The sequence below is a fragment of the Anneissia japonica genome, unplaced genomic scaffold, assembly GCF_011630105.1.
Source record: "Anneissia japonica isolate Jap-2015-1 unplaced genomic scaffold, ASM1163010v1 scaffold3309_len207512_cov194, whole genome shotgun sequence".
Lineage (NCBI taxonomy): Eukaryota > Metazoa > Echinodermata > Crinoidea > Comatulida > Comatulidae > Anneissia > Anneissia japonica.
Genome location: NW_022720338.1, coordinates 166,698 through 184,022, shown reverse-complemented (window position 1 = coordinate 184,022; position 17,325 = coordinate 166,698). Strand labels below are relative to the sequence as shown.

General features: G+C 33.2%; 2 protein-coding genes across 3 annotated transcripts; one reads left to right on the top strand and one right to left on the bottom strand.

Annotated features, from left to right (window-relative positions):
• The first annotated feature begins 95 nt into the window (after positions 1 to 95).
• Positions 96 to 8,129, top strand: LOC117111307 (eukaryotic translation initiation factor 4E-like). Its single transcript, XM_033254233.1, has 7 exons — positions 96 to 283; positions 2,335 to 2,573; positions 3,039 to 3,102; positions 4,002 to 4,115; positions 4,902 to 5,038; positions 5,788 to 5,842; positions 6,015 to 8,129. The coding sequence occupies exons 1-7, from the start codon at positions 128 to 130 to the stop codon at positions 6,072 to 6,074; spliced, it is 825 nt and encodes a 274-aa protein (XP_033110124.1). The 5' UTR covers positions 96 to 127; the 3' UTR covers positions 6,075 to 8,129.
• Positions 8,130 to 9,886: 1,757 nt separating this feature from the next.
• On the bottom strand, positions 9,887 to 17,243 carry LOC117111313. Of its 2 annotated transcripts, none has more exons than XM_033254239.1 (4): positions 17,088 to 17,243; positions 15,355 to 15,494; positions 13,986 to 14,100; positions 9,887 to 13,053 (listed from the first exon to the last, which is right to left on the bottom strand). In XM_033254239.1, exons 2-4 carry the CDS (start codon positions 15,384 to 15,386, stop codon positions 12,535 to 12,537), a joined length of 666 nt encoding a protein of 221 aa, XP_033110130.1. In that variant the 5' UTR covers positions 15,387 to 15,494; positions 17,088 to 17,243; the 3' UTR covers positions 9,887 to 12,534. The 2 variants fall into 2 exon arrangements, with proteins under 2 accessions (XP_033110130.1, XP_033110131.1); XM_033254240.1 differs by having other exon boundaries at positions 17,040 to 17,182.
• Between the last annotated feature and the right edge of the window lie 82 nt (positions 17,244 to 17,325).

The following is a 17,325-nucleotide window of genomic DNA, read 5'->3' as shown; positions in this document are numbered from 1 at the left end:
GTCCAGGCTTCATCTAGTTGACAAATATGGTCATCCAAATACAGAATGTTAATTAAACCTCATTACATTTGTTTATGAAATATAATATTTGTAATATTGTTACAAAAAGATATATACTTATAAAGCTATGACTGATCGTAGTGTAAGTAAATTAGAATCAAACATTCCATACATTATTGCGACTGAAATCGAGTCTAACTACCGGTGTCACGTGGTATCGGCCATGACTGCTCCTCATTCATCGAACATGGCATCTGGAGAAGTTACGAAAATGACTGAAGAGGTAAACTAATAAGTTGCTTGAAAGAGTTGAACCATTTTGAAATGTAATTTTTAAATATGTAGAGGTTGTCGTTTCTTATAGAATATTAGGTATCCAAATTACTTCATGCGGGTTTACAATATGATATTGAACGAGTACTCGGCAACTCTGTGCCCAGCCTGTGTGTGTGTGGAATGATGGTTTAGTTTCATTTTCCGCTCCACCACCGGCCTAGCCTACTTATTTATACTCGGGTGTAGGCCTATGCTCTTGGCCTACCTTTGCTAGACGAGATGTACACTGCTAAACTGCTGAGAGGGTGGACTGGACCTAACCCAAGCATGTATTTAGACTAATCACCAGCCTACAATATGCAAGCTGTTCTTTATTGAATACAAGATAATGTCAATCTTTAATTTTTGGATTGCTTCAGTCATTCATCATATCTCAACAAAAACTACTGTTTAATTTTTTAAAATGAAGTGCACCAACTGATAACTCGACAAGAAAGGGGCAAGGATAAGTGGATAATTTCCTGTCAGTTTGTCAGGGATGGGAATTTCCCACCAGCCAGGAATGGGGAATTCCCCATCACTGAACATTAATGTTTATTGTTTAATGTACGTGTTCTTTCATTTTTAAGAACAAATTTTTACCCACACCTACCTGCATAGTCATTAATTCTCTAACCCCTTGGCTGTAGAATTCTCAAAACAAATTTAAATTTAAACATAAATTGGGTAAGACCAGCCACAAATCAGTACAGCCATGATAAATGGAACACTGTATGTAGCAGCAATATGATTCTTAATGTTGCAACTCAGAGGTGATGGAACTAGGGGGTGCTGTGTTATGGAGAGTAATGTGTGACCGGAAATGGTCTGCAGTCAGTTGGTTGTTACCATGCACCAGTGATGTTGGAGTATATATAGTACAGCAATATGAAACTGTTATGTAGGCCTAATGAATGAATAAAGTTCGGAGTTTGTCGGGTGGTGAAATGATTATTTCACATTTTAAGTGCTCCCTAAATTCATAAGTGTAAGCTAAATTATGGTGATTAATTTAATTAGTGAAGATATGGAGGCAATTATGTCGAATCCCTCTTTCCAAGAGCGGATGCAAATGCTTTGTTTTTATGAGTACGCCGCGGTACTCATTTTCACAAAGAAACACACATAACTGGTTAGCTAACAATTATGTCAATGTTACATGAACACCTGGGAAGGAAGGTGCAATCACGTTGTTACCTAGCAAACGTCTGTACTGTATGGGGGAGGGGCTGCTGATGTACTGTGTAGCGGGGGGACGATGAGGCATAAGACTATAGGCCTAGGCCTAACAAGAGACAGTGGAATTATATGTGATAGAGAGTACACTTTCGGAAGAAATAAATTAAAATAAGAAAAAAAAAATAACTAAGAATAATTCATTTGCAGAGGTACCTTGTTTAAGTATTATACAATGCTAACAAATACGGCTCTTGTAGCCCTGACTTGGGCAAGGCATCTATGTGCAAAGCAGTTGTGTTTGTTTATCCATGAAAAAAGCACGCCGGGAAAGTTTGCCTTACCAGGAAAAGGTGGCGTATCTAGCTTATGACGTATGCAACTAATGTGAGCGTGACGTCACCAAAAAATGAATATTTTCTATTATAACCAAAATATTAATAACTACAAAGTTTCTGGGCGTAAATTCCCTTAATACGAATGAAGGGTTGCACAATCTCCTTGCCATACAAATTACAGCTCCCACTGACGTCTCAGTCGAGAAATACGGGTAGCTGAATTTTTTCTCGCAAATCTCACTACGAAACCATATCCAAATTTCACGTTCCACTTTTGACCCTGAGTTGTGCTTCGCACTCGCCGCCGAGGGCGGCGTTCCGGGAACCCTGCGTCGAGTTCTAACAATCCTAACATTAACATTAGTAAATCAAATTTGACTGAATTCATTCAACATTAATAAATGTTTTCAAATTTGTATTAATAAAATCATAGACATTATTTATAATTAAATTTAGAAATTTAGAGTTTTAATTTGTATAAAATTTAATTTTTTATTTAAAACAGAGGAAAGAGAAGAAGGAAGTTGTGGATACTAAGGAAAAGAAACCTAAAGAAACAGAAGGAGGAGAAATTGTTAAAAAGACCTCAGATGATGATGACAAACTAATTGCTCCTGAATATGCAATCAAACATCCTCTAGAAAATAAGTGGGCCTTATGGTTTTTTAAGAACGACAAGACCAAGTCATGGGCAGACAACCTTCGAATTGTGACTACATTTGATACGGTAGAAGACTTCTGGGCGTAAGTATTTTAATGTACAGCTGACAATGACCACAGAATTAAAAAAGCAAAATGAAGCCTTTAATTAGAAAGCTTATTTGCAGGCAAAGGAAGAAAAAAAAATTGTCTACTTAGTGAATACTTGCCTGGATAAACTGACTTATTAAACAAATTGAAATATGTAACTATACAGTATTCATTTTCTATGATAGCCTTCAGATTCAAAATGTGTTTATTTTAATAATTTCCTGTTTTCTACTGTATGTTGTCACAGATGTTACCTTTCCCATTCATACACTCTTCAGAAGATGTCCATGGTGTAGATGAAAGCTAGAGCTAATTAACTGTTAAATTTAGTGCTGACTCCTGTCATTTATTTTGAACTAAAAGTTATTTGTATTAAATTGTGTCTACAAATATTTGGTTCAAATTAAATTTTTATTTTTAATAATATTATACAAAGTAATTTTAATTTACTATTTCTAGTGTGTATAACCATATTCAACTAGCAAGTAAACTGGTAACAGGATGCGACTATTCATTATTCAAGGTAAACTCCTCAGTACATTACTAATATTCATGACCTCATTCTGGTTGTTTGGGGGGGGGGGAGAAGAGAGAGAACAAGTTCGTAAAGGGGAGAGTTTGTAAAAAAGTATGAAGATTGGACTGGGCCCCTAGATACAACCATGATAGTAGCAGTGTACCATCTATAGCACCAAACCTGATGGTTAATTTGTTGGTATATAAAATAGAACAATCCCCTGCTCTTTTCTGAATACAGTTTGCTCTCCAGTTTGAGACCCATTCCGAGACCCCTCTAATTTGAGACCATTTTTTCTGAGTACCAACTAATATTCTTCAATCTTTTAACCTCTACTTGGAGACCAAACCCGAGACCAACCCCAAATTTTCCGGTCCCAAAGTTGGTTGAACTGTAGTGTACTGAACTTCATCCTTCCTTTAAAACAAGTACATTAACTACATCGTAGTACACAGGATAAAATGTCTAAAGATTTTTTTCAAAAGGTGGTGCTCCGCAACCTGTACTTCACAGGAACAGCAGCTGATGATGCTTCTTGTAAATAAAATCAAAGCATATTTTTGGGGTGACATTCATATTATTTGTAGTAATAGAACCAGGGATGGAAAGTTCTCCATGGCTCAGTGCTTAAAAAGTGTTACTACTAGCTGGCACAGATCCAGTAGGGGGAATGGGGGGATTTGCCACCCTCCCCTGTTTTGCCACTAAATTTTAAAATTTCAATGCAACTCTAATTCGAATAACTTAGTTAATCTATTCTGATAAAGTTGTGCCCTTTCCCTCACCCCATTATAATAACTCAATAACTGGCTCTTATACACATCTAGATGTGTATAAGAGCACTGTGCTGCTCATAATACTTGTTTGTTTTGTTAATTTAAATTTCTGTGATTATCTTCTCAAAGGATGGAGTGAAACCAATGTGGGAAGACGATAAAAACAAAGCTGGAGGGAGGTGGCTTGTGAATTTCGACAAAAGGCAACGACATGTTGATGTAGATAGGTCATGGCTGGAAACAGTAAGTTTTCACTAGTTTTCACTATTGTGTTGTACAGTTAAAGATATTTATAAGCTCTTCCAGCTTGTTCTAGTATACTGGCTGTTCCAGTATTAATGTCTTATTTATTCCGTGTGAACAATTTAAACCAAGAATCTTGGTATTGGATGGCAAGAATCTTAACCACCAGGTGCAGCATCACTGCAAATTATCAATTATCATTGTCATCGTTGTCTTTATTGTTTTTATCATTGTTATTATTATGAGACTTTTTATACCTTGTTTAGCGAACCCGCTGCTCCTCAATGATGATTTCAAATAAAAATTAATTTTTATTTTTAGCCAATTAGCGCATCCGCTGCCACGAAACAATGGAAATTTCAGAAGAAAGTAAAAGTTTTCCTTTATTTTTATTACGCCTGCCGCTATCTTGAAATCTCCAAAAATAGGATATATATATTCTTCCTAATTATGCAAATTTAAAGCATTTAACCATCCCATTACTACAATGTTTACATTCACCAATAACATTTTATTTTCATTTTCTCCTCTGTCTGGATGTTTTTGGCAAAACTATTTGCTAAATAGAAAACAAAATTTTATTTTTATTTTTTCCGCCCTCCTCCGATGATCTTTCAAAAAATAAATTCGCAAAACAAGGTATGAAAAATGTATATGTGGTGACACTGAATGCTGGTACCAAATTAGGTACATGCATTTTGACACAATCTTTGGATTGTTAGTTGTGTTATCTTTATTATTATATACAATGAAAACATCATCAGATTTTCTTTTTCCCATCTTTAGTTGTTGTGCTTAGTTGGTGAAGCATTTGAAGAATACGGAGATCACGTTAATGGATGTGTAATTAATATACGAACTAAGGGAGATAAGATAGCAATATGGACTGGTACACAACATGAAGAAAGCGTAATGGCTGTTGGGTAAGCTTTTTTGTTAAGCCTAGTTTCAATAAAAATTGCTACATGCTATCGCCGACCTTTTGCAACGCTGATTGGTCACTAGATCGGGGAGCGTTACCGATTGCGCCGGGGACAGGTACGCAGTGCAAGGATTGCAGTGAAAATGCTGTAGTGACTGTGTAGCAATTCTGTGAAACAAAGCTTCATTTATATAGTTTCATAGAAATAAAAAAAAATGAAATGCAAGATATTGGGATAATAATAATAATGTCATTCTTATATAGCGCTTCATGCCTTTACAAGGCCTCTAAGCGCTTCACATTACTTCCCCGGTCATTGGATCAAACACACATGGAATACATTGAACACCAAATTAAATTAGTAAATGAAATTATATTATCATTCCATAATATTGCAGCTAGTAATCAGCGCAGGTTGTGTTGGAACCTACCAGGTACCCACATGTACTCCTGGGTGGAGAGAGGCAACCGTATAAAGTGTCTTGCCCAAGGACACAAGCGATTTGCACAGCCAGAGTTTTGAACCCCCAACCTCAAGGTTGGGAGTCCAAGCCACAACCGGTGCGCCAACTGCTCCTTGCCCTTGGATTGTTGTTTATCATTATTGTTTACATTTATTTAATTTATTATATTTGTATTGTTACTTTACTGGTGTTTAAAACCAGACCCTGATATTGAGAACAAAGCATCTTAATAAACACATAACTCCAGACCCATCCCATGTTGATTATTGTTATTCTTTTGTTTCAGTCGAAAATTTAAAAGCAGACTTAACCTACCAGCAAGAATAATAATTGGATTTGAGGTAGGAGTTTTCCAAGTAAATTAGTTCTAAGTTCACAGTTTATATTTTACAGGTTCTGGTTGGTTTATCTATCTTTTTCATGTATTATAGGTTTTAATGTCATCGTTGCTTTTACAAAAGTTTAAATTAGAAAATATATTTAAATTAAATTTATATCTTTCTTTTATTACAGTCCCATGCAGATACTAAATCAAAAACAGGATCGATGGCAAAACACAAATATTCTGTATGATCAACGGAGATGAGGAAAGATTATTAATCGTTGAAACAAGTCGATCGCAAAAGTCATGACAGACTGGAATGAAAAACCTCTCCAGGTATCCTACAGGTATCAACAAAGATGATTCCTCTATACGCAGGCGACTGATGCAAGAACCTTTTTCTGTCAGTGTTCTAAAAGCAAATTTATTTCCAGTGGTATTATGTGTGCGTAGGCTCTGTGTTCTGTTGCAGTCACTATTTATGAGCACAGAGCTAGGGCCGGTTCGGCTCCTCTACCACAAAGTAATTCGGTAATACTGGTAATGGTAATTGATGTTATTCATGTTTGACAGAATGTCTAAAGCATGATATACTGTTCGTCGCCTAATGCTTAATAACACTGTTAGATGTGATAATTGTCCCTCAAATCTTAATTGATCGGTAATGTTATTCAACAGTGGTGTGGAGTAGCATGATTTAACCTCTTATTTCAGTTAATATTTTTACTTGGAGCTTAAAATGAAGCAAAGATATTTTGGTAACCATTACAAATCTGGTTATAATTCCAAAAACTTAGCTTTGTTATTAATACATTGTTTAAATGAAAAGCATATAGGCTATATATATATATATATATATAGGCTATGTGAGTAGAAATTACAAGGTGTGGTGGACGGACATATATTTTATCGAATGATAAATTATTAAATTCTCTGTGCTACTTAAAAAGGATGTAACAAAGGGTATCAATTTGCTATCAACATTTTATTTTGGGGATTGGAGCTATGGTGATGTGATGCTTTAAATTGTAGTTAACATGCAAAAGTCATTAGTATAATATAAATAATCAGACAAAAATAACATTTAAAGTCTGTAATTTCATTACAAGTTTTGCTGTAATTATCACTTTTGTTAAATTATGAAAACTTCTAACTTGTCTGTTGTGTTATGTAGTATATCAATTTAGACTTTTATTTGTTAAAAACAATAATCAAATTTTATTACTTTTAAGCCTTCATATAATGGGCAAGTCACACAAATGCTCCACGATTTCAACATTAACATGTATTTGTAGAAGAATATTAATTCTGTTAGAAAATATAAAGTATGTAGATAAGGACAGAAATCTAGATTGAAAAAGTAGTTATACAATTTATCCCCTTTATCATGAAGTGGCGTATATATGTGAACTTATCAAATTTACTTTTACAAAAAAAATATTGCGTGCCCATATATGATGCCCATATATGGTCATGATGTGATGTCACCATGACCATATTTAGGACAATGTTGAACTAGTTAATTTAAACTTTTCAATTCATCTTACACAGAAAAGTGTGTCGATATTATAATAACTCAATAATGTTAATCTACAATCTATAATGGAAATTCATTAATGATTATTTAATTTAAATAAAATGATCATTAAAAATACAATTTTTACTTCAAAAAAATTGTGAACCATTTAGGCTACTTTGCAATAAAGGGGACAAACGGTTAAAAAAATTTATTGGGTTTTGTAATTTAAGTGTACAAATGTCCTTTAGAAACAATGATGAGCTGTTAGAGTACATTAATTGTAACTTCATGACTATTAGCAACGAGTGTGAGTGATAATCAAAGGTAAAAATAGAAAACTAGTTTTGACAGTAGATATCATCATGTTTTCATTATATTCATGAGAGTGTAAAACATACAGTACTGTACTGTTTTCTGTAACCCCCTCCAATTCCTTGAGGGAATACACAATAAAATTATGTTAATATTTTGAATTCAATATTTCTTTGTCGTTAAATCTTTCACAATATGCTGTTAATTCTGCCAACTTATGTTTTATGCTCTCATAAATACAATGAAAAAAAAATGAATGATCTCTTGCATAGATGCGTTCAAGATCTAATAGTGTTCTATTTTACTAACAAGGGAAATTGATTACAGTATTTTGTTCAAAGAATCAGAAATATGAGATGTTTTTTTATATGTTAATAAATAATTAAATATTGATTATCATTTTGTGTATTGAAGAAACGACGATGGTGACCTTATTAAAAGCCACGTCAAACTCCTGCAAGGAGTGTAATGCTAATTTGTTGTATTGTGCTTTTGCCTTTTTTGTTTGTTGAGTTGAAATACCTAAAAGGCTGATAATTAATGCAGTTTCTTGAAGAGATATTGATGATGATGTGTCTTGAAAATGCAACAATCTGAGCACTGTAATTTTATTGGTTGTAAATTGTGATGCGTTATAAATTGATATTCCAATATCTGTTAAAATAGCTATTAACTTTACATCCAACAGCTCTTGCCAATTACAGGATGGAATGATGTTCTATAATATATGTCTCATTATAAAGGTGGTGTGGTTTTTGAAGCTGGGTACTCACTACGTCATACAACGGTCGTGCGACTGTCGGCCGACGAATCCAACTCCGCTCCATCTGAGCGTTAGACGACGCGATACCGTCTGCCGATTGTAGCAGTCCGAAAGGATTGTCATTAAAAAAGATCCGTTGTGCATGCATCATGGAATCGCATAGGCCAACGACCATATCATGGGCAGTGAGTGCTTGGCTTAAGTTGCAAGAACAAAATGTGATGTTGCAGGATTTGAACCCAAGACCTTCGGATTGGAAGGCAAGCATCTTAACCACCAAAATACAGCTCAAATCTATCGAGGATTTAGACATCATAAACCACCCTGTGATTGGGCTCAAATTCAGAGCTTGGACCTATAAACTCTTACTGTTAGAATACCTATTGAGCAACTTTAAATATCCATGTCTCTCTGTTCTCTGATTGGACCTAATGCAAAGCCTAGCCATAGGTGTATACTCACACAGTAGTCACATTAACACTTGGGACAAACCTTTCATTGTTGGATTGTTTTCAGTGCATCAGTTTAAAAAAAAAGTTGAAATATTTGTGATGTAAATGTTTTGTTTTAATATAGATTAGAAATATCTACTGGACTACAACACAATCATTTTTGTTGACATTAATTTAAACATACAAGGAAGTGTACATTATGAATTGTGAAGTATACAATTTTTTAAATTTCTGTTTTGGGTATGGTGCTAAAACCATTGCATGTATGATGAATCATTTTATAAATAAAATATGTTCATTAAAAATCAGATGAATTGTTGCAAACACTATTTCTTGCCTGAAAGATTTTCTTTTATTGTGCCCAACCAAAATTATAATAATAAATAACAAATAAGTTATCTGCCTTTAGCTGAAAATTAGGCGACAATTTACTGACATACTCCTATTTACCCGCCAATTTAAGGATTTAGTAGTTCACAGGGGTCCCAGCTTGGAAGAGATCTGGTTAAACAAGCTTTGCAAATCGGAACTAATTTTCATGAGACAATTGATAATAATGCAGTAAAAAAAATGTTATGAATTTGCAGGAGATTGGTTATTTTCCGAGAGGTTCTTGCTTGCAGGAGGCCATCCCGATTCCTGGGAGAAGTCGAGAGCTTGTGTGATTAATGAATTCAAAATTTGAAAGGAATGCCAGATAATTTATGATTGAGCCTTCTCTGTTCTTTGGCTCTTAAAACCGAATGAAAGTAATGATCACGTAAATGTTGCCTTGAAGGAAAAAAACCGTATAAAAATACTTCTTGATGAACTGGAATATATTTACGGAATGTTTACATTACTAATATGGCTGCCAGAATAATATGTGTGCTGATGGCTAGCACAATATTTCATCTCTAATACTGATCATATATACTGGACCAACATGAGTAAGGAATGACTTGTCTGTACAATGCATTGGAGAATTATGTATTCGACTCAAATCTTCAGCAGCAAAAGGAAAACATTCTACAAAAATTCCTGAGTTATACAATGGATACAATTCATTTATTTGCATAGTAATTAAAGTATAGCATACAATTCTTATTACTTAGCTATAGCTATATGAGCACCAAAGACGCTTTCAAAGTTTTCTTCCAATATTTAACATCATAGTAATATATAGATATATGTAGGCTATTATTATTTCAAAAAAGAAGACAATAATGTTATAAAATAGTGCCTTGTGAGGCCTATTGTCATATTATTATAATTATGTTCATTCTTAAAACTAAAATCTTACATATATTGAAACATTATCTTCTGGTCAGTTAATTGCTGATTAATGACTATCAACTCGATAAAAGATTCTAGAAAATTTATTAAAATAAGGTAAACATGTTGTTTTTGATCTCAATGCTTGGAAGCGTTACCACAAACCTACATAATTAATTATATATATTTATAGATTATATAATTTATATCTATATGCAAACATGGCAATCAACAACAGATGCAACTCTTTGCATAATTCATGATTTATAATCATATTTACATTGTCAATATTATAAAGAAATAAATTACATATAGATGAAATAGAATATGTGTCAAAGGCACTCGCTTATTAATAATATTAAAATTAATTACTGATACTTATTTTGGTAATAGTATTTTTCATCATAAATTCACGACCTATTCTATTATAAATTAACAATAAACATTATGTTTACATCGAATTACCACAATCGATTACATTTCATCACAAAGAGCTAAATTACCAATACCTTGTTTTTCCATTAATTTACGACTATCTATTTAAAAATATTACTGGCAGTTTGCTTAAAGCAATTCAATATCTTACCTCATTTAAATCAACATTTGTATTAATTGGAACTAAATGGCATTTAAAATCCACTGATTATAAAATGCATGTTATTCACAAGCCGTGCACACAATGCGTCGTACGATGGTAGTACGACTGTTGGCTGACGAATCCACTTGTGCTCCCTACGAGTGCTAGACAACGCTGTCTGCAGATTGTCGGTGGCAGTCTAAATGGATCATTATTAAAAAAAAGATCTGATGCGAGTGTCGTGGCGTTGCGTTCACTATAAATTTGAATCGGCCGGCAACCGACGGGCGCAGTAGCTGCCCGGCTTAATAGTACAATTATTAATCTTGATAAAGCATCTCACAACATCTTACGTATGTAAAGATATATTCTCTGTTTGGTGCTACTGTCTAATACTGTATATGAACTGTTTTCTCACCAATTAATACATACATTTTTTAGAAAAACTTTTACTTAACGTAGACCAATAGTTTCAGTAAAAGGTCTAAAGCCTATTCAGACTATCAAATTTCATTTGACTAAAACATGTGACATGCCTAAATATGGTCATGACATCACATCATGACCATATATAGGCACATCATGACCATATATAGGCACATCATGACCATATATAGGCACATCTTGACTATTATAATATGAGCACACAACAATTTTTTGCCAAAAAAATTTGATAATCAAGCAAACATTGAATTGTTTTGATCGCTGTCTCTTATTGGAAGAATGATAACTAACTTGTTCTATTTATGTTATTAGCAAATTCAATATTATTAATATTTTTTATTTTTCAGATGATGCTATTCACCAAAGTAATGACAAAAGGTCAATGCACTTTAACATCATTGCTTGATCAATGTTTGCTGAAGTAGTAGAGCTAAAATATTTTCAGTTTAAATTAAGTAAATTATATCATTCAATATCTTAGTTTAAAACTTATTCAACATTTTTTTGTAAGTAATTAGATGTATAAATTCAATATCTGAGAGTTTTCCAAACTATAAACAATCATGAGAATTTTAATTATAGCTAAAAGTTTTCATTAAAAAAAAATTAAATCCATTTGAATTATAAAATAAACATTAAATTATACAATTTTTAAATTTTAAACAAGATCATGACAGGGTTACATGTACAGAACATACAGTCAGCAACAACTTGCTGACACATCAACCTACACAGCATGTTTTACGATTTTGTAACTTGCCACTGGACTGGACACTCAAAACATGGTTCTTAGTGGACTATTGAACACTCAAACAAAAAATAGAGTCTCTCTTTAAATAAAAACACAGCTAATGGATTACCAACTCAAACAAATCTACAGAAAAGAAGACTGGCTACTACTGTACAGAACTTACATTAAAATACTGTTACTTGTGTATTAATACTTTGATGGCTCCTCTATAATGTACATACACACATACAAAGATGTCTTCAATGTTATTATGCTGAAAAAAGATGAGATCTTCAACAAAGGATACTTTTTCAGAAAAAAAAACAAAAAAACTTGCATATCATGGGGTCAAATGTCATTTTCATCAGGAGCACCACATCTCCAGAAGAGTTTCTCCGTATCAATTGATCTCTGAAAATCACATATCAAACTCAAAACTTATATCAAAAGCACCCTGTGAACCAGGCACCATCTTAAGAAATACTGGCGTATAAAACATCTTATTATTATAATTATTATATTTTCATTTATTTATGCAGTATGATAGCCAATTACAGTATAGCTTTCAAACATGAATAAGAGTATGAATGTAATATATGTGAGCCACCAATAAAATATGATTAAATAGTATTAGCATTCATTATTAAAACACTGGATTCTTCACAAGGCAATACTCATCCCTGCATTTTGAAATGCGTTCGTTTTCTTCATATTTCCCTCCAGCCTTTCAACTGCGAACGAGTTTATGTGTAACGCCATACCATTACTTTCAATGTCATTTCCAACATGGTTCTCTAAAATGCTACGTTGTTTTGGTGTACAATTATTACTGCTTGATTGGGATATTCCATTCTGGTGGTTTTCAAAATCTGTACAGTGAACCTCGACGCTGACGGTAATAGTGCTTGTGTTTGACTCGGCATCTGGCTTCCCCGAAGAATACAACTGTCCATCCTCACTAGTCCTGTCTGTAGCGGATGATTTATCATCAATAGATTCAGCACCTTTTAAATCACCATTATGAGGGTGGGATTCAGAGAGTGGTTTCTGAGCAGACTTGTTATCGTCTGCAAATCTATTTTGCAAGACTAGACCATCTGGCACTTCTTGGTACGGTTCAATTGAATTATTTGGTGAATTAATGACAACAGATGAACCATATTTATTCTTTCTTTTTGTCTACAACAGAAATAACAAATAAATTATTATTGTAAACCAGGTAAAAAACTATACCTACGTTAAAAAACATGTTGGGTGTTTGTATAAAATAAAAAACTTCCGAACTTGAAATTATTTAAAATTTGATTGAACTAAAAGTTTGCAATATTAAACATAAATATTTTCAATTTTACATGAGCACTAGCTTTGCTAAATTTCAATGGATTAGGACTTTTAAAATATATTTTTTCATTGACAAAAAAACCCCCAATAAATAATGACTAGTACTTGCATCAACTAATACAAAATAAAAAAAAAACAAAACAACCAAGTAGAAAAAAATTTAAATAAAATACCGAAAAACATTGAATTGAAGCCCAGTGGGCTTAATCTCGAGATGAAGCCCATCTCGAATTGAGTCCCCTCATTAGTTTGCAAAATTAGCCTCGAAAAGAAGCCTATCGGCTTCTTTTTAAAATAGTACAGTATATACACTGTACATGAATCTAAAAAAAAATAAATTAAATAAATGGTTTCTACAGTAGTTTAGGTGATTAAATGTCGGTTAAATACACTTCATGATACAGATTGATGTTACAGTGGCCAAATTTATTGTTTTAAAGTACAAATTCACAAAATTTACAGCACTCATTTTGAAAAGAAGACACCCCCCCCCCCCACCACCGACCTCTTTACTCTGCAAAAGTAGCCTCGAAAAGAAGCCCATTTAAATTCACACAAAAGAAGAAGCCCAGGGCTTCAATTTGAGGTTTTACGGTACTGGATTTGCAGTACAATCCGCAGTTTTTGTTAACCACCACACTTTTCCATTGCTCTTGCATCTGAGCTCTGCATTCATAGTAAACAGTGCTTTACAAGTCTATATCATTATAGATAAAAACGTTATAATAATAAGAATACAAATAAAATGAAAAAGATATATTTGAAGTTACCTCTACAGATGTATTTGCCTTTTGTGTTGTGTCATCAAAAGACGGATTTGAGTAAACTTCACCTTCTTCGTGTTGTTCCTCTTCATCTGTTATATCCTTCTTCATGAAACGCCTCCTGGAATTAACAAACACGTTCATTTTACTGTAAAATGATATTTTCTAATGCATTTTAACAAAAACTTTTAAAAATATGTTACGTTCTTTTATTATTTCTTGAGATAAACAATTACACTGTCACAAATTTTAAATAAATATCAATATATTTAATATTAAAGATTCCAGTTAGTCACTGTACACCAGTTACTCCAGTTAGTCACTTTATTCACTCGTTCGCTTAACTACTACAGGCCTGCAAACAAGTGCCGGGAACCAAGGAGGCTAAGGCCTGTAATTAGGCTCCCGGACTAATCTTAATTATTTAAATTAAACTTAAAACTTAAAGTAATAATAATAATAATAATAATAAAAAAAAAAATAAATAAATAAATTCAGAAATTACTCAAGAACAGGCAAAACAATGCACAGAACAAACAAGCAAGCCAAGAAGCCTGGGAGTATTGGACAAATTCAAAAGATGAATGGAATAAGGAGCGCTTTGGGCCATGTTGTCATGAAACATATCTATCATAACATACTTAAACAATAAGAAAACGGTAGCACTTTATAGACTAGTTGAAATATTTAACATAGTTATGATTATGATTATTATCATTATTTTTATCCTAACATACTTAATTATCATTATTATTATTATTATCATTATCAATATCATTATTATTATTATTATTTATACACAGCAATATTTTTCAATATGATTTTTTAGCTTAGTTTTAAATTGGTTGAGGTGAGTAGCAGATTTAATTGTTTTAGGCAAGGAAAGACAGTATTTAGGTCGACAGTGAAAAACAGTGTTTTGTCTTTTAGTTAAGTCTGGAATATGAAATGAAGAAGCTTGACAGGTGGAATATGAATGAATATTTGAATTCTGAGTAAAGCGAATTGCCAGAGCAGATGGAATTCCCCCACAATTTAGATTAAACATGAAAATCCCAACATTTAAATCAAAAAGGTCCTTAATAACTAAAAAACCTGTGCCTAAATAAACAAATACATAATAGGTTGTTGTATGAGAAAAGGAATAAGGTTAGACCTGTAGCTTGGTGGTTATGATTCCAGACAAAGATTCTATACTTAAGCATTGTAATGATTTTATGAGAGCATTTTTGATGAAAGGGGTTACCACTTAGAAAGTGATTAAGTTAACTAAATAGTATATCCTTGGCCTTTATGCTTAAAATGAAATAAATATTATTATATATTGAATAGGTTTGCAGTAAGATTAGAGAGAGAAAAAAAAGAAGCTATTTACCAGCATTTGCAGCTGACACAACTTAAAATCATTACTCCAGATATGACAGCAGCAGCAAAAGATGTCACGACTAGCCAATTATTTCAATCCTCGATACTAACAACCATTGCATCAAATATCTTTCACTTCAGTAACAATTTCTATGTAAGATCAGAAGGCAGAATTAAGGTATTGCCTTGCTTGTATTCAGGGACTGAACAGTAAAAATAATTATGATTAATAATGAGCATTTAAGCCAATTGCAGTTCCTATTATCGTGGTCGCAAACACAATTTTTACCAATTTAACCAATAAAATCTCCTATACTCCACCAGTGGATTTACCCCGTACTGTCCGCAGCACGAAGTAGGTCCTTTGTCTAGACCCTTGTCGTCATATTTTTTGGATCCCCTGTCGGTCTGAACATTTCTGGAGCCACAGCTCACTGGATACAAAATGCGTACAAAATACCGTGTATTTTTATCTAAACATTTCATATGGTAGCAAGTCAAAATGGTAATAAACCAAAATGGCAATAACCAAAACAGCAATGAACCAAAATGGCAATGACAAGTACTGAAATGGCAACAGACCAAAACAGCAATGACCAAAATGGCATAGACCAAAATGTCAAAGAAGCGAAATAAATGCCAAGACTAGAAGCGCCACCGGGCGTGAGCCACAGTTTTAAATTATTTGAATCGTTTTGAAATTGTCCCAACAGGCAAATCGAATATAGCCATGGGCTCTTTTTCCCACTTTCAATGTTTATTATTATTTCGCATTTTTTTTACTTTTATGACGTAAAATGTTTAGCCTCATTTTGTCTGTATTTGAAAGTTTTATTTGTTTAAATATTTTACTACTTTTATATTGTTCACCCCCACCCCACCATCTTTTTAATATTGAATTTGTATGATTATTTTTATTATTTTTATTATTATTATTATTATTATTACTATTAATGATATTATTGCTGCTGCTGACTGCTATTTAGCCTAATTTTTACCATATTTGATCGTAGTACACTTTCATGTTTATAATTACAGTTTAGTTTATTTTTTCACGTTTTTACTTTTATGACATAAGTTGTTAAGCATCGTTTTGGTCTTGCCGTTTTGATTTATTGCCGTTTTGGACTATTGCCGTTCTGGTCAAAAAGTGTTGCAGTTTTGGTCCTTGCCTTTTAGACTTAATGCCATTTTGGTTTATTGCCGTTTTGTCCAGAAACCCTTGATATACAGATATAGGCCTAGGCCTATAGGTCTAGGCCTATAGGCCTGTTGTGTTGGCCTAAATTTAACTTCTAATTAATACAAAATTAGGCCTAGAGCCTAGGCCTATATTGTTCAATACAATATTTTAATTTTTAAAAAATAATATGCAGTCTGCAGGTACTAACTAAAATCTATCATTTTTTTTTAGCAATCAGCAATTAGAACGAACGAAATAGTACTGCTATCCTGTATGTAGCTTAGCATACCTAGGGTAGATCTGACCTAGAATTAGCTAGACTAGGCTCACCCATGTCCTACTACTACTAGACTACAGGACTAGGCTAAGCCTAGCCTAATAATAATATTAATATAATAAGCCATCATCAGTGTAGTACGGCACTCACTGTAGTAGTGTCACTGCGCTTCATGACATGGGGAAACCACCTAGCTAGGGCCTGGCCCTTTTCTTTCAAACTAACTAGGCCTAACCTTTCTAATGTTCTTCTTTCTATCTTGTCTATACTTAGTGTTTATTACCATAATTGTTGCAGGTTCTTTGAAATCATACTACGATCATGATGACGCGAGAGCAGTATTTTTTTTCCAAATGCAACAAATCAGTCATATCCTGGCATCCACAGAGTTGTTATTGGTGTCACATCCCGTCAACTCGCGTCAACAGATGGTTGAAACACGTCAGCATGTGTGCATATACTGTATGTTAATTTCCTTTTATATATATTTTTGTTGACATAATTTATATATATATATATTT